The 18,038-nt window shown below is 47.7% G+C and overlaps 2 protein-coding genes across 3 annotated transcripts; one reads left to right on the top strand and one right to left on the bottom strand.

Annotated features, from left to right (window-relative positions):
• The first annotated feature begins 2,190 nt into the window (after positions 1 to 2,190).
• On the top strand, positions 2,191 to 15,052 carry LOC6734444 (titin). Of its 2 annotated transcripts, none has more exons than XM_016168073.3 (5): positions 2,191 to 4,384; positions 4,511 to 4,777; positions 4,894 to 4,961; positions 5,018 to 5,079; positions 5,128 to 15,052. In XM_016168073.3, the coding sequence occupies exons 1-5, from the start codon at positions 2,843 to 2,845 to the stop codon at positions 14,889 to 14,891; spliced, it is 11,703 nt and encodes a 3,900-aa protein (XP_016027568.2). In that variant the 5' UTR covers positions 2,191 to 2,842; the 3' UTR covers positions 14,892 to 15,052. The 2 variants fall into 2 exon arrangements, with proteins under 2 accessions (XP_016027568.2, XP_016027569.2); XM_016168074.3 differs by having other exon boundaries at positions 5,137 to 15,052.
• Positions 15,053 to 15,084: 32 nt separating this feature from the next.
• On the bottom strand, positions 15,085 to 17,950 carry LOC6739431 (vesicular inhibitory amino acid transporter). The gene is made up of 2 exons (XM_016172112.3): positions 17,024 to 17,950; positions 15,085 to 16,952 (listed from the first exon to the last, which is right to left on the bottom strand). Exons 1-2 carry the CDS (start codon positions 17,374 to 17,376, stop codon positions 15,656 to 15,658), a joined length of 1,650 nt encoding a protein of 549 aa, XP_016027570.1. The 5' UTR covers positions 17,377 to 17,950; the 3' UTR covers positions 15,085 to 15,655.
• Between the last annotated feature and the right edge of the window lie 88 nt (positions 17,951 to 18,038).

Consider the following 18,038-nt stretch of genomic DNA (forward strand, 5'->3'; position numbering starts at 1 on the left):
ATGAATGAAGCACTTATTTATAGATTTGCTGATTAAACAAACAAACGCAAATATTTGCCATATTGACTATGAGTCAACTCAATTGCAATTTCTCAGCAGTAAAATATTAATTTACCAATGGAATGTGGAAAAGGGAAGTACAAAGTATGCAAATTTGGTAGAATGCCACGGCAAAAGTTAGGCCAGATAAGATAAAAGAAGTTTAACACAAAAAGTTGCCTAATTGTTTTGGCTAAGCGAATACATAAGGCACTATTTATTTCCACAGGTGCCCCCCAAATGGAGGTACAAATTAGATACATACTCGTATGATCGACGGATGGGCTGGAGCACGTCGAGAATGTCCAACATGCGCAGCTACCCCCGTAGTCATTACAATTCATTCGCCGCCAGGGCTCTTAATTGTTTATAATTTTTTTTTTTTTTTTTTTTTGAGTTACAAGTGAGCAATATAATATATTCGCCATGCTGCTACGTGACTGGGCTCCTCTTCATGCCCATATGGGCATCGATTGAATCCGTTTTGGGTATTCGGGCGTAAGAGAATGTCGTTTGCAAGTCGCCCTAAAAGTGCATTGTGCAATGGACGGAGGAGCAGCAGGCGGTAAAAAAAAAACATTTTCTGAGATCTCGACATTTCGGCCAACTGCCAAATAAGGGCTGACATGGACACACGTTACCTTGATGTGCGTTTTTCGGCTCATTGTTGAATTAAACTTAATTGAACTTGAGGCTATGCGACAGCCGAAACTTGCGCATAAATTTCGAGCACGCCCCTGCCGATGATTCGGTCTCAGAATTTAATTTCAATTCCAAGGAAACTCGGTGAGATGAGCGGAGATGTCATCATGGCCACCACACTCGATACAGCGTTCTGCATAGATCGGTTCACCTAATTGGTCGGTGGCCATGCTTTCCGGCGCACTGCACCCAGTGGCATAGTTCCCAATTGGCGTTTGATCTGAATTGCAGCTCGTTCCAGATCCAGTTGCACTTTTATGCCCATGCCCATGTCCAAGTCAAATGTGTGCTGTGAATTGCTAAGCAGGCTTCACTGTGGCCGCTTTTATTTTCCACTTTAATTTTGCATTTGTGTCTTACTTCTATTTGTGTGATTTTATTTTGTGTACCCGGCCAGCAAACAAGTTTTGATTGCTTTTGGCTTCGCATGAAAATGAGTGGCGAGCAGCTCGTTGCTCATACGCCGCGTATGACGTCAGACCACGAATTAAGCAAGGAATTGGGCTTTGCTTTTCTCGATAGCTTGATCCGGTATACACACAAGGTTTGGAGGTCACGCGGCGTTCCATCGTCCATTATGCAGCTGATCTATTGCACTCCGCATTCGGACATAACCACTCCAGATGCACCCGAGCCAAAGGTCGTTACAAATCAATTGTGCTATTGAGTGTATCGGACAATATGGCGAATAAATCTTGATCTTAACGTGGCTTACTCAGCTCCGCCGGAGACGCCCACGTAGCGCCGCTGCCGCTCGGCTAGACGATCTCTGAATGTATCTACAAACATGGTTGGTGGCCAGCATGTGCTGACTAATCATTCAAATTGAATTGTGCATCCGACAGACGCAGCCGTTAGCCCGGCCTAATTTGGTTTGCCAATTTGGCCAACTTTGTGCCAATATTGTTTTGGAAGACTGTTTGCTACGCAGGCGCACGCCCTGCAAGTTCGTGCTGCTCCGTTTTGTGTACCTGACAAGCTCAAACAGATAGACCGACCGCCGGCATCGGGCGTCAAACATCAGACATCTGTTTGTTTTGTTTTTATTGCCACTTTCACAAAAGATCGATGCGGTGTGCGTGCGGTTTTTATTGGCTTATTGAACTCGGTCTTCGTGGCAGACGGGGCCAGGAGCGGATCTAGAACTCAGAACTCTTGGAAACAAACTAGTAAAAAATATCTAAAGATATTGAATTTGGGATTAGTGTAACTTCGTCTGATATTTGTTTGGCTAAGATACGTGTGCCCAAGTTTCAGCCCGCTATGTTGGATCCACGCCTGGATTCAAGCGGCCTACGCATCCGTCGCAATCCGAAAAACCTACGCTGGCCTGGCTTTAACTTTTTTGCCTTTTGCGAAGGCGTCGCTGGCTCTCTCGCTCGCACCAATGGCCGAAAGCCCACTGAAAACGCTTCTGCCGGCGCCGCTGCCATCGCTTTCAGCCGGCAGCGCACAGATAGTCGGTCGAAAGCAGCTCCAGACGCGATCAGTACGTTTTGAGTTGTGCTTCGCGACGGTTGGTGATCTTAAAAGTGCTCCGAACACGAACAACAGTGCCCGCAGTCTCTCGGTTTTGGTGTTATTTTTTGTGGCTCTGCATCTGTATCTGTATCTGTAACTGTATCTGTATCTCGATCGGCTCCAACCCGCTGCATCCGTAACTCTCTCCGCCCCCCTCCCAGTGTGTGTGTGTGAGTGAGAGTGCTAAGCTTTTTGCTCGCACGTCTAACGGTTGCCAAAGTGTGCGTATCGCTGCCTTAACTTGAACTATGGGTCGCATGTTCGTGTGCGTCTAATAAATATATTTAAAAATAAGCATTTCGACATACCGTCGTGGAAATTATGTGACACACACCACAACCAAATATACCAGATCCCAACAAGCACGTCCCATTCATTCGCGCGTTAATATTAAAAAGCCATCCGAGTGCCAAAAGCAACGAAGCGAGCAATAATTGTGATTAATAACAACGAAACAAACGAATTTCGACCGCAAATTAGCCGCATAAGGCCATTCAAATAGCAATAGTCCAGCCAGGTGCACTCACTCACGGCACCCAAACGGTGATTACCTCATCTGTGTCAGCGCTCCGCCAGCAAAATGGTATCAAAGAGCAATAAAAAGAAACAAGTGTCTCAGCAGCAGCAGTCGTCGACGTCGCCGCCGCCGCCGCCGCCAGCCACATCGACCACAACATCAACGTCGTCGGCCGAGGCCACGAAGCTTACCAAAAAACTGGGTCCCGATGCGTTCGCCACTCTGACCACCAGCAACAGCTCCAGTTCCATGCAGCACGAATCGGTGACGTACGTTGGTGATCCTGTCGGGCCGAGCACTTCGGGTGCTTCTCTGCCAGCGGCTGGAGTGAGGAGCTACAGCAGCCGCAGCCAGAGCAAGAGCAAGGCATCCCAGTCGCATTCCTCCTACACAGAGCAATCTCAGTCCCAGCTGCAGTCCGAGCAGTACAGCAGCAAGATCTCGCGGGATTATGCCAATCAGAAGATCATCTCATCGATTGATCTGCTCGAAAGTGAAAAGAAGGAGCCAGTATTCTCGGTGCCCATCGATGTGGTGGAGATCACAACGCCCACGCTATCCGTCTCCGCCAGCGGGGGCAGTGTCTCGAAAATGTTCACGTCCTCGTCGATGTCTTCCAGCCAGCAGCAGCAGCAGGCCAGTAGCTCCAGCTCGTACTTTGAAGCCACAACCAGTTCCAGTCGGAGCGCCAACGAAACGCTGATTGCCAGCGAGAGAGCCGACACGGCTACCGGTATGACATCATCGGGGCCGAGGAAACAGGTTGGCTTCGATACAAACACCAAGACAGTGACAAACGCCACCACCAGCAACAGCAGCAATATCAACAGCAGCAGCACAAGCACAAACATCAACATCAACACCAGCGGCAGCCGCAGCAGCAATGTGAGCGAATCTCAGAGCGTGCCAAAGCTGCCAATGAGCGGAACAGCTGATGCTCCCGCATCGGTGACGTCGCAAGGCTACCCCGAACCGGTTGCCGTGTCGTCTGGCGCGACCACAACAAAGGCGACGTCATCGACGCGACGCAACGATAAACTGGACGTGGCCAGTGCTAGCACAGCTGTTGATAGAGCTACGTCATCGTCGTCGATGGTCGACCAGAGGTCCACCAAGGAGGTTAGCGAGAGTTCAGTCTTGAAGAGCTCCACCAGCAGCAAGCAGTCGAAGTCGTCGTCCAAGAAGGAGGTGTACGATGTGAAGACCAAAACCTGGACGGAGTACAGCGATGGCAGTTCTCAAGGACCGAGTAAGACCCGGCCGACCTTTGAGCGGTATGTCAGCAAGGAATCCGATGGCACCTCCAAAGTAACGTACAAGAAGAAGATATACGACAGACGCAACAATCGGTGGCGCGTGGTGGACGAACGGACGGTGGACAGCACCGCCGACACGGGCTATCCCGAAATAGTCGATGATGTCATTAACACAACAAGAACCACATACACCACCAAGGTGTACGACACGAAGCTCGGCAAGTGGACTGTTGTGGACGAGAAGTCGTTCACTGATACGAAAGCTTTTGTGCCCAATGACATTGCTCGTGAAATCGAGAAAGATAATACCGATGTTGCAAACATAACGACTACAACGGAGGTGACGAAGGTAAGTCGGTGAATGTGCGTGCCTGCGTGTGGGCGTACCTTTGACTCTCCCAAATGCCATCGAACACCTCGTCGTGGGTGTGTGTTTAGTTTAAATTCTAAGGAATTTTTTTTTTCGCTTAATTAGATTTTCGATGCGAGCATCAACGACTGGCGCGTTCTGGACGAGAAGGTGCACACGGATGTGATTGAGAAGATCGTTGAGGCTCCCAAGAAGACCATTTACGTGGACGAGTTTGTGGAGATTGAGAAGAACACCTCGATATCGGAGAACAACGAAAACATAACCCTGAACTTGAAGGAGACATCGAAACACAAAAATATTACCGAAAATATTTATGATGAAATCGATTATGTGCGCACTGATAAGCAACGCCTAAACGACTCAAGAACCGTGAGTAGATTAGTTAAGCAAAGAACCTAAATATTTGTGTTCAGTAAAACGTTGTTGAATTTATCACAGCTTTAAATATATTACTTACTAATAATGTGTTTTGCTTTTATCATTAGCGAGGAGTTGCAAAAAACAAGTCAACAACACATAGTGAAAGATGCATTTGTGAAATCTGCACATGCGGGTAAGATTCAGTGTACGCGTACATAATCGCTTATACTAATTGCCTTTTAATTTTAGGCGGCACCATTGCTCAAGCAGTACAACGAAGTCTACAGAAAATACGGTTATTCAAACCGAAGGTAAGTGTAATTGTGTAAATAAATTATAAAAAAGTTAACACCTTATAGTTTCCACAGATAACGTTGACGAAGCATATACAAGGATACGTACAAATACATGGTCGAAAGAAGATAACATTCCCAAGCAAAACGAAGACATTCTAGTGGACTATATAGTCATTAAGAAACCAGAAGACAACTTAAGACCTGAGGGAGACTTTATAGTTCCTCCAAAGGAGCCATACAAGCCGGGGGAAAAGCGTGAAAAGATTGTGCATACCGACAACCTCCGTACAGAAGGAGAAATGACTTTTGTAGAGAAGGAGGAATACCAATATACAGTTCGTCCGGGATACGTTAAGCCTACGGACAATCTAAGGCCCGAAGGCGAGTTTTACAGTCCGGATAAACCTAAGTATCAACCAGGAGATCGGCCATCTCAAGTGCGACACCAAGACAATCTAAAACCAGAAGGCGAATTTTACACGCCTGAGAAACCAGGATACGCTCCAGCCGATCGTCCCACACAAAAAAGGCCGGTTGATAACCTTAAGCCGGAGGGAGAATTTGTCTCACCAGAAAAACCCAAATACACCCCTGCCGAAAGACCTGAAAAAATAATAAGAAGTGATAACTTAAGAACTGAAGGGGAAATGACATTCGTGGAGAAAGAGGAATATCAATATGTTACACGACCGGGACAAGTCAAGCCAACGGATAACTTAAGACCAGAGGGTTCATTTTATAGTCCTGAAAAGGCAAAGTATCGCCCTGGCGAACGTCCATCTCAAGTGCGTCCAGTTGATAATCTTAAACCAGAAGGTGACTTTTATACACCCGAAAGACCAGGATTTGAATCTGCAGAAAGGCCAGCTCAAAAAAAACCGGAGGACAACCTTAAGCCAGACGGGGAATTCGTAAGGCCAGAGAAACAAGTTTACAAACCGGCCGATAAAACAGAAAGAATTATTCGGACAGATAATCTTCGTACGGAAGGAGAAATGACGTTTGTAGAGAGGGAAGAATATCAATATGTGGTACGTCCTGACCAAGTAAAACCTTTGGACAATCTTAAGCCTGAGGGAGAATTTTACAGTCCTGAGAAACCTAAATACAAGCCAGGTGAGAGACCTTCCCAGGTTAGGCCAGAAGACAATCTCAGACCAGAAGGTGAATTCTACACACCGGAAAAGCCAGGATTCCGGCCAGCTGAGAGGCCAGAGCAAAAGAAACCAGAGGATAATCTTAAACCCGAGGGCGAATTCTACAGTCCAGAGAAACCCAAGTACAAGCCCGGCGAAAGACCTTCCCAGGTTAGGCCAGAAGATAATCTGAGGCCAGAGGGTGAATTCTTCACACCGGAAAAGCCTGGATTCAGGCCTGCTGAAAGACCAGTACAGAAAAAACCACAGGACAACTTAAAGCCAGAAGGTGAATTCGTGAAGCCTGAGAAGCAAGTATACAAGCCGGCCGATAAAACTGAAAGAATTATACGGAAAGATAATCTTCGTACGGAAGGAGAAATGACGTTTGTAGAGAGGGAAGAATATCAATATGTGGTTCGACCTGACCAGGTTAAACCATCGGACAATCTTAAGCCTGAGGGAGAATTCTACAGTCCGGAGAAACCTAAATACAAGCCAGGTGAAAGACCTTCCCAGGTTAGGCCAGAAGACAATCTCAGACCAGAAGGTGAATTCTACACACCGGAAAAGCCAGGATTCAGGCCTGCTGAGAGGCCCGAACAAAAGAAACCACAGGACAACCTGAAACCCGAGGGCGAATTCTACAGTCCCGAGAAACCCAAGTACAAGCCCGGCGAAAGACCTTCCCAGGTTAGGCCAGAAGATAATCTGAGACCAGAGGGTGAATTCTACACACCGGAAAAACCTGGATTCAGGCCAGCTGAAAGACCAGTACAGAAAAAACCACAGGACAACTTAAAGCCGGAAGGTGAATTCGTGAAGCCTGAGAAGCAAGTTTACAAGCCGGCCGATAAAACTGAAAGAATTATTCGGAAAGATAATCTTCGTACGGAAGGAGAAATGACGTTTGTAGAGAGGGAAGAATATCAATATGTGGTTCGACCTGACCAGGTTAAACCATCGGACAATCTTAAGCCTGAGGGAGAATTCTACAGTCCGGAGAAACCTAAATACAAGCCAGGTGAAAGACCTTCCCAGGTTAGGCCAGAAGATAATCTGAGGCCAGAGGGTGAATTCTACACACCGGAAAAGCCTGGATTCCGGCCAGCTGAGAGGCCAGAGCAAAAGAAACCAGAGGACAACCTGAAACCCGAGGGCGAATTCTACAGTCCAGAGAAACCCAAGTACAAGCCCGGCGAAAGACCTTCCCAGGTTAGGCCTGAAGATAATCTGAGGCCCGAGGGTGAATTCTACACACCGGAAAAGCCAGGATTCCGGCCAGCTGAGAGGCCAGAGCAAAAGAAACCACAGGACAACCTGAAACCCGAGGGCGAATTCTACAGTCCAGAGAAACCCAAGTACAAGCCCGGCGAAAGACCTTCCCAGGTGAGGCCAGAAGATAATCTGAGGCCAGAGGGTGAATTCTACACACCGGAAAAGCCTGGATTCCGGCCAGCTGAGAGGCCAGAGCAAAAGAAACCAGAGGACAACCTGAAACCCGAGGGCGAATTCTACAGTCCAGAGAAACCCAAGTACAAGCCCGGCGAAAGACCTTCCCAGGTTAGGCCAGAAGATAATCTGAGGCCCGAGGGTGAATTCTACACACCGGAAAAGCCTGGATTCCGGCCAGCTGAGAGACCAGAGCAAAAGAAACCACAGGACAACCTGAAACCCGAGGGCGAATTCTACAGTCCAGAGAAACCCAAGTACAAGCCCGGCGAAAGACCTTCCCAGGTTAGGCCAGAAGATAATCTGAGGCCAGAGGGTGAATTCTACACACCGGAAAAGCCTGGATTCAGGCCAGCTGAAAGACCAGTACAGAAAAAACCACAGGACAACTTAAAGCCGGAAGGTGAATTCGTGAAGCCTGAGAAGCAAGTTTACAAGCCGGCCGATAAAACTGAAAGAATTATTCGGAAAGATAATCTTCGTACGGAAGGAGAAATGACGTTTGTAGAGAGGGAAGAATATCAATATGTGGTTCGTCCTGACCAGGTTAAACCTTTGGACAATCTTAAGCCTGAGGGAGAATTTTACAGTCCTGAGAAACCTAAATACAAGCCAGGTGAGAGACCTTCCCAGGTTAGGCCAGAAGACAATCTCAGACCAGAAGGTGAATTCTACACACCGGAAAAGCCAGGATTCAGGCCTGCTGAGAGGCCCGAACAAAAGAAACCACAGGACAACCTGAAACCCGAGGGCGAATTCTACAGTCCCGAGAAACCCAAGTACAAGCCCGGCGAAAGACCTTCCCAGGTTAGGCCAGAAGATAATCTGAGACCAGAGGGTGAATTCTACACACCGGAAAAACCTGGATTCAGGCCAGCTGAAAGACCAGTACAGAAAAAACCACAGGACAACTTAAAGCCGGAAGGTGAATTCGTGAAGCCTGAGAAGCAAGTTTACAAGCCGGCCGATAAAACTGAAAGAATTATTCGGAAAGATAATCTTCGTACGGAAGGAGAAATGACGTTTGTAGAGAGGGAAGAATATCAATATGTGGTTCGACCTGACCAGGTTAAACCATCGGACAATCTTAAGCCTGAGGGAGAATTCTACAGTCCGGAGAAACCTAAATACAAGCCAGGTGAAAGACCTTCCCAGGTTAGGCCAGAAGACAATCTCAGACCAGAAGGTGAATTCTACACACCGGAAAAGCCAGGATTCAGGCCTGCTGAGAGGCCCGAACAAAAGAAACCAGAGGACAACCTGAAACCCGAGGGCGAATTCTACAGTCCAGAGAAACCCAAGTACAAGCCCGGCGAAAGACCTTCCCAGGTTAGGCCAGAAGATAATCTGAGGCCAGAGGGTGAATTCTACACACCGGAAAATCCTGGATTCCGGCCAGCTGAGAGGCCAGAGCAAAAGAAACCACAGGACAACCTGAAACCCGAGGGCGAATTCTACAGTCCAGAGAAACCCAAGTACAAGCCCGGCGAAAGACCTTCCCAGGTTAGGCCAGAAGATAATCTGAGGCCAGAGGGTGAATTCTACACACCGGAAAAGCCTGGATTCCGGCCAGCTGAGAGGCCAGAGCAAAAGAAACCAGAGGACAACCTGAAACCCGAGGGCGAATTCTACAGTCCAGAGAAACCCAAGTACAAGCCCGGCGAAAGACCTTCCCAGGTTAGGCCAGAAGATAATCTGAGGCCCGAGGGTGAATTCTACACACCGGAAAAGCCTGGATTCCGGCCAGCTGAGAGGCCAGAGCAAAAGAAACCACAGGACAACCTGAAACCCGAGGGCGAATTCTACAGTCCAGAGAAACCCAAGTACAAGCCCGGCGAAAGACCTTCCCAGGTTAGGCCAGAAGATAATCTGAGGCCAGAGGGTGAATTCTACACACCGGAAAAGCCTGGATTCAGGCCAGCTGAAAGACCAGTACAGAAAAAACCACAGGACAACTTAAAGCCGGAAGGTGAATTCGTGAAGCCTGAGAAGCAAGTTTACAAGCCGGCCGATAAAACTGAAAGAATTATTCGGAAAGATAATCTTCGTACGGAAGGAGAAATGACGTTTGTAGAGAGGGAAGAATATCAATATGTGGTTCGACCTGACCAGGTTAAACCATCAGACAATCTTAAGCCTGAGGGAGAATTCTACAGTCCGGAGAAACCTAAATACAAGCCAGGTGAGAGACCTTCCCAGGTTAGGCCAGAAGACAATCTCAGACCAGAAGGTGAATTCTACACACCGGAAAAGCCAGGATTCAGGCCTGCTGAGAGGCCCGAACAAAAGAAACCACAGGACAACCTGAAACCCGAGGGCGAATTCTACAGTCCCGAGAAACCCAAGTACAAGCCCGGCGAAAGACCTTCCCAGGTTAGGCCAGAAGATAATCTGAGGCCAGAGGGTGAATTCTACACACCGGAAAAGCCTGGATTCCGGCCAGCTGAGAGGCCAGAGCAAAAGAAACCAGAGGACAACCTGAAACCCGAGGGCGAATTCTACAGTCCAGAGAAACCCAAGTACAAGCCCGGCGAAAGACCTTCCCAGGTTAGACCAGAAGATAATCTGAGGCCCGAGGGTGAATTCTACACACCGGAAAAGCCTGGATTCCGGCCAGCTGAGAGGCCAGAGCAAAAGAAACCACAGGACAACCTGAAACCCGAGGGCGAATTCTACAGTCCAGAGAAACTCAAGTACACGCCCGGCGAAAGACCTTCCCAGGTTAGGCCAGAAGATAATCTGAGGCCAGAGGGTGAATTCTACACACCGGATAAGCCTGGATTCAGGCCAGCTGAAAGACCAGTACAGAAAAAACCACAGGACAACTTAAAGCCGGAAGGTGAATTCGTGAAGCCTGAGAAGCAAGTTTACAAGCCGGCCGATAAAACTGAAAGAATTATTCGGAAAGATAATCTTCGTACGGAAGGAGAAATTACGTTTGTAGAGAGGGAAGAATATCAATATGTGGTTCGTCCTGACCAGGTTAAACCTTTGGACAATCTTAAGCCTGAGGGAGAATTTTACAGTCCTGAGAAACCTAAATACAAGCCAGGTGAGAGACCTTCCCAGGTTAGGCCAGAAGACAATCTCAGACCAGAAGGTGAATTCTACACACCGGAAAAGCCAGGATTCAGGCCTGCTGAGAGGCCCGAACAAAAGAAACCACAGGACAACCTGAAACCCGAGGGCGAATTCTACAGTCCAGAGAAACCCAAGTACAAGCCCGGCGAAAGACCTTCCCAGGTTAGGCCAGAAGATAATCTGAGACCAGAGGGTGAATTCTACACACCGGAAAAGCCTGGATTCAGGCCAGCTGAAAGACCAGTACAGAAAAAACCACAGGACAACTTAAAGCCGGAAGGTGAATTCGTGAAGCCTGAGAAGCAAGTTTACAAGCCGGCCGATAAAACTGAAAGAATTATTCGGAAAGATAATCTTCGTACGGAAGGAGAAATGACGTTTGTAGAGAGGGAAGAATATCAATATGTGGTTCGACCTGACCAGGTTAAACCTTCGGACAATCTTAAGCCTGAGGGAGAATTCTACAGTCCCGAGAAACCTAAATACAAGCCAGGTGAGAGACCTTCCCAGGTTAGGCCAGAAGACAATCTCAGACCAGAAGGTGAATTCTACACACCGGAAAAGCCAGGATTCAGGCCTGCTGAGAGGCCCGAACAAAAGAAACCACAGGACAACCTGAAACCCGAGGGCGAATTCTACAGTCCAGAGAGACCCAAGTACAAGCCCGGCGAAAGACCTTCCCAGGTTAGGCCAGAAGATAATCTGAGGCCCGAGGGTGAATTCTACACACCGGAAAAGCCTGGATTCCGGCCAGCTGAGAGGCCAGAGCAAAAGAAACCACAGGACAACCTGAAACCCGAGGGCGAATTCTACAGTCCAGAGAAACCCAAGTACAAGCCCGGCGAAAGACCTTCCCAGGTTAGGCCAGAAGATAATCTGAGGCCAGAGGGTGAATTCTACACACCGGAAAAGCCTGGATTCCGGCCAGCTGAGAGGCCAGAGCAAAAGAAACCAGAGGACAACCTGAAACCCGAGGGCGAATTCTACAGTCCAGAGAAACCCAAGTACAAGCCCGGCGAAAGACCTTCCCAGGTTAGGCCAGAAGATAATCTGAGGCCAGAGGGTGAATTCTACACACCGGATAAGCCTGGATTCAGGCCAGCTGAAAGACCAGTACAGAAAAAACCACAGGACAACTTAAAGCCGGAAGGTGAATTCGTGAAGCCTGAGAAGCAAGTATACAAGCCGGCCGATAAAACTGAAAGAATTATTCGGAAAGATAATCTTCGTACGGAAGGAGAAATGACGTTTGTAGAGAGGGAAGAATATCAATATGTGGTTCGACCTGACCAGGTTAAACCTTCGGACAATCTTAAGCCTGAGGGAGAATTCTACAGTCCCGAGAAACCTAAATACAAGCCAGGTGAGAGACCTTCTCAGGTTAGGCATGAAGACAATCTCAGACCAGAAGGTGAATTCTACACGCCGGAAAAACCAGGATTCAGACCTGCTGAAAGACCAGTACAGAAAAAGCCAGATGACAACTTAAGGCCGGAAGGAGACTTTTACAGTCCAGAAAAGCAACCTTACAGGCCTGGAGAACGTCCAACGCAAGTTCGACCTGAGGATAACTTGAGACCCGAAGGGAGATTCTTTGCTCCTGAAAAGCCAGGATATAAGGCAGGAGATCGACCGGTACCTAAGAAACCTGTTGATAATCTAAAGACTGAAGGCGAATTCTTTACTCCCGATCGACCAAAATATCAACCAGCCGATCGAGTAACTGTTGTAAGGCAGAAAGATAACTTGAAGGTGGAAGGAGAATTCTACGTTCAAGAAAAAGAGGTCTTTAAACCAGCTGAAAGGCCTAAACAGACAAAACCTCATGATAACTTAAAGCCAGAGGGCGATATGGTTATACCAGAAAAGGACAAATATAAGCCTGCCGATAAGGTGACAAGAGTTATTCATAAGGACAACCTGCGTAGTGAAGGAGAAATGACTTTCACGGAAAAAACTGAGTACCATCATGTTGTTAGACCCACCCCAGTGAAGCCAGAAGATAACCTGCGGACCTCTGGTAAACTTTACGTACCTGAAAAGCCCGGTCATACGAATGGTGAACGCCCCGAGCCGGTTAAGCCTAAAGACAATTTGAAACCAGAAGGAATTATGTATACCCCGGAAAAACCAAAATATGAGCCCGCTTCCCGTCCAGAGCAGAAGAAGTATGCCGACAACTTGAAACCAGAGGGTAAGATGCACATTCCCGAGAAGGATGGGTACCGGCCTGCCGATAAGGTGAAGACGGTTATTAGAAAAGATAATTTAAGAACCGAGGGCGAAATGACATTCACCCAGAAGGAAGAATACCACCATGTTAAACGACCGGAGCAAGTAAAGCCAAGTGATAACCTAAAGGTCGAAGGTGAATTCTATACTCCCAATAAAACCTCCTTTACACCCGCTGAGCGACCAATTCAGAAGAAACCAAAAGACAATCTTAAGCCGGAAGGAGAATTTTATAAGAGAACAGACCGCAGCGAGACCGATAGCAAGATAGTTACAGAAACCGTTAAGAGAGAAACTCCAAAACGTCCAGTTGACAATCTCAAGCTAGAAGGGTCTATGACGGTAACCAGAAGAAATGACTACAAAAGTACGGCGAACACAACGGTCGATAAAGTACAACGTACTCAAAAAATTAACCACAATAGTTCATCTATTACTTTGGGAAGTGACACCACAATCCGAAAAACAACAAATCAGATGAACTATGTGTCTGGCAAGGACGCTGTCAAACAAGTCGACTCGAACGGCCAAAATCCGGTTGACGGTCTCATTGTTGTATCTACAACAAAGGTAACTACTGTCATAGGAGGGCGTCACAAGAAGGAACCGGAAACCGAGTATGTCAAGAGGCCCGCTAAGATAAACGTAATAGAAAATGTTGCGAAGAATACTACCACGACAAACATCGAAAACACTCAAAACATCCATAAGGAATCCACGTCCTTGCAAAGAAATCAACAGGTCATAAAGGGTTCTGCTTTAACTACGGAAAGGATCACGGATACGGATGTATCCAGTACCGCTATTGAATCTAATCGTAGACATTTAACCGATAAGAACACTGGCGACATAACCTCAAGAGTTATTTCCGGTGGCTCAGTCTCCAATAACGTAACGGGCGAAACATCGTCTCGCGTGATTTCAGGCAGAAATGTTACTGAGAATTCGACTTCACGTGTGGTGTCAGGCAGAAACGTATCCAGTGATGCATTTGGCGAAACCACCACTCGTGTTGTAACCGGAAGATCGGCCTCGAATAACATTACCGGCGATACAACAAGCCGGGTTCTGTCTGGCAGCACAGTTGGACACAACATCAGCGAAGATTCAACATCGCGAACGGTCTCAGGGGGTAGAACTTCTGCCAACAATATTGTGACTGGAAGCACATCCTCGCACATGACCACTTCAAAGCACTTCCATCATCGAAAGAGCGAATTCTCGTCAGAAGCCGACGTCTCCAACACGGTCTTCCATCGCAAGAACGTAACCACCGATTCGAATACAGCCAATGGCAGCCTGACGTCCAATGGCAAGATGCAGCGCAAGAGCATACTGAATCTACACGAGCAGCCCTCGAGCACCACCACCTATGGTGGGGAGCGTCAGAGTTACAGCAGCATCCATCGCCAAAATCGCGACTCAGACGCAAATGCTACTTTTTCGAGCGAGCGTCGCACCTGCAACGTGCACAAAGAGAACCGGGAGCACAACGTGAAGAACTCGTCCTCAATGACCCGCATTATTTCTGGTGGAACCAGCGGTTCGAATGCCGAACGGTCAACGGTGACACGCAGCCAAGTTTCGGGTGGTGGCGGCATTGATTTTTCATCTCAATCTCATTCCCACACTGGAAGCCATACCAGCCGACACCGAGGAAATCAGCAGGTGTCCAGCTTGGGCGGTGGCATCGATTTCCCCTCCTACAGTGCCCATGGTGGCCATGGCACCGAGCGTGTGGTCACCCGTCGAGGAAATCAGTCCTCAATTAGTCTGGGCAATGAAAAGTTCACCGGCTCCAGTTTGTACAAGAGCGAATACATAACTGCCCCAAAAACGACGTGTGCTGTGCATAAGATTAAACAAGGTGCATTCCAACATACAAGGAGTACTCAAGAACACAAGTTCTTCAAGACCTCAAACTAACACAGCCCGACTACGAGTATATTATACATATCCTTTGCTTTACTAACACAGAAATCCCATATTAATGATAGGCTAAGCTTCCATGACAATATACGTTTTATACAATATACAAACCAATCCGAAAATGAATATTAACAATAAAGACAACATTCTTAAATCGACGTCTTTGGGTTTCTTTGCACCAAGAATGGGGTTTTCTTTTAGGATCAACTGGAGATGATGTCTTTATTGAGAGTTTAAAAGATGCTAGTGTCGTTTTAAGGGCTAGTATGTAAAGGTAACTGTATATTTAAACGTTAAAAAAATCCGCTCGGCTATATATAAACAATGAGTTCTATCTATAACATACTCATTTGTATAATGATGTACATTTGCAGTTTATCGTTTTACTCTGTTCAATTTGTCTATATCTTATAATGCATATTAACACAATAAATATTTCTCTTTTTCTCATATTCGTACATACTTATGTATATTTATATAATCATCGTTTCTCTTAACTTATTCATTGTGTATATCATATATCAATATTACTTTTGTTTGGAAGACATTTTTTCGCTTGTTTGGAAGACTTGCGTTTCGTTTCTTACAGACTAACATTATTGTTTTATAATTTCGTTTCGCATTTATGGTATTTGTTTAACTCGATCCTCGATATTTTGGACACAGCCAAATTGATGACAAAGCATCTGGAAGACTTGCCATGCCCAAAAGAGTCGAGTATCATAAATAAGAATCTTTTGATTGGATAGTTTACATTCAATTTAAAATGGAAGACCGATTTCAAATGCATTTATCAGGGCATTGCCCGAATCGTAGATACCAATAACGCCGAAGAGCACGCCGAGCCCAATGATGAGGTAGTCTTTGGCTATTTCCTTCTGATCGAGCAGATGCCCCTTGATCTTGATGTGGAAATAGCAAGGCCAGATAAAGCTGAGCATTGTGCCAGTGAAGCTGCCAATGAAACCCATCAGAATGGAGAAGTGGGGAATGAAGATGGCCATCAGTATGGTGGATACAATGACGCCGACACGGAAGCCCAGACCCCAAACCTTCAGTTCCCCGTCCAGATTCCAGATGGTTGGAAATTTGGTCTTTGGCGGACCTCTAAAGAAGTTGCGCTCGAGCAACTCACAGGCAGCATAGTATGGCAAGGGATAGCTCAGAAGGGCCTTGATGACCAGGAAGAAGTTCACCATGCCCTTGAAGCCCTGCGAGTGCAGATTGTTGGTAATCACCTGCTGTGTGTCGTTCTGGAAGGTCAGAAAGCAGATGTACCCGAATCCGGCCTTAAACACAGCAGCCGCTATGTGAGACCAGTCCAGCATCCAGTTGAACTTGGAGCGATCGATCATGTTGCCCTCGAGCGTGGGCAGGAAGATCTGGGAGGTGTACGAGAAGACGATGACGCCCAGTGAGATCGGAAAGTTCTCCATGTCGATGCTGAAGCGGACCTTGGACCAGCCCCAATCGCCAATCTGCAGCAGGCAATAGCCCAGTATCACGGCGTTTATCACGATGTGCGACATTGTGCACCAGAACGAGAGCGTTGATACCATTTTCAGTGACTTAAGGAATCCCATGGGCAGCAGGAATATGCCCACGAACAGCATCCAGGATCGCGAGTCGAACGAGCCCTGTGGATACGTTCCGGCCAATAGATCGCCGCACACCACCACGTACAGGATGCAGGTCATCAGTAACTCGATGAGCTGGGCAATGCTGACTGCCCGGGCGCCCAATTTGGGCCCAAAACATACCTTGGCTATGGCCACATAACTGTCGCGTACTCGCACCATTTGACCCGTTGCCGGATCCGGTTCGTATAGACACTGCACCAGGACCTTGCCCGTATAGCAACAGATGTGTGCTATTCCCACCATGGCCACGATGGCCCAATAGCCGCCATGGAGCACGGCAAAGGGCAGCGATACGATGAACATGCCCTGAATGGCGTTGGTCACGTTCCAGGCCGCTTGGAATTCGTCGATTTTGCAGCCGCCGCCACCTTCTCCCTCGCATACAAATGAGCTTCCCTCGGAGGCGATGCTACCTTGCCTGCGAAAGATGGATTTGGGTTGAGTTTAGCACGACAGTTAACTTATACTTCTATAATGAGGATGACCCACCTAAAGCCGTCCGTTTGCTGATACCTTCCGTCGTACTCATTGAAGGATGTGCTCTGGTACTCGTTCCTGTACTCGCCATCGCCATCGCCTCCGCCCTCGCCATCGTTTGTCCAGCTACCGGCGTTCCGGAAGGGATTCGAGCTCATCTCGGTGGTGTCTCCGCCATCCATACCCGCCTCCATGGCCTTGTGCTGGGCCTGCTGGCTGTGGTGATGCTGCTGGGCGGTGCTACCCGGCGGTTGCTCGTAGTCCTTGCGCTCTGGAATTTGCTGTCGGGCCGTTTGCACGGCCACATTGAGTATGTTTCTCAGTGGCGGCAATGGCGTGGCTTTCAATTTGGCTATGAATGACATGTTGGATGCTGGCTACTAACGGCCCTGATGATGCTGGAATGGCTTATGGCGATGGCGGTGGTGGTGGTGGTAGTGGTGGTGTTAGCAGTGTTGGAGGTGGGGGTGGTATTGGCCTGATGGCGGCGGCTGCGGTGGTGTCAAGAAGGCGTGCGAAGTATATCGATTTTATCAGAATTTTCTTTAACAATTTCGTTGGCCTCCAGATTCCGCAATGGTATTCGAATTTCTTAACTACTGTCGTCACATGGGGATTAACAATCTAGAAAATAAAACTGAATTTTGACTCAGATTTTTGCCTTTGATTGCGACAACTTGGCGCCCTTGTGCGAATGGAGCGCGTTAATCATACGATTCTCGGATACTTGCACATCCTGCTCACTCGAATCTCGAAGTCCAGTTTGAAAAAGCGAGCTGAAACTGTCGTAACCGATGCGGAAAATAGTTGAAAAATGCTTTCGAAATTTATGTAACGTGGAAAATCCGTGGCCGTGCGAATGGGAAAAGAAAATCTTTGCACTCCAACCTGATGGAACTGGCAGTGCGCAGGATCCGGTCGTGTATATATCGGGTGGCTGTGTCAGTGTCATATGGTCACGGTCCATCCGCGTTCCACCCCCAAAGAAGCTGTCACTGCGAGGACGCGTTCCACATTGACATTGAAA

This window comes from Drosophila simulans, chromosome 2R (genome assembly GCF_016746395.2).
Source record: "Drosophila simulans strain w501 chromosome 2R, Prin_Dsim_3.1, whole genome shotgun sequence".
In the NCBI taxonomy this organism is placed as follows: Eukaryota; Metazoa; Arthropoda; class Insecta; order Diptera; family Drosophilidae; genus Drosophila; species Drosophila simulans.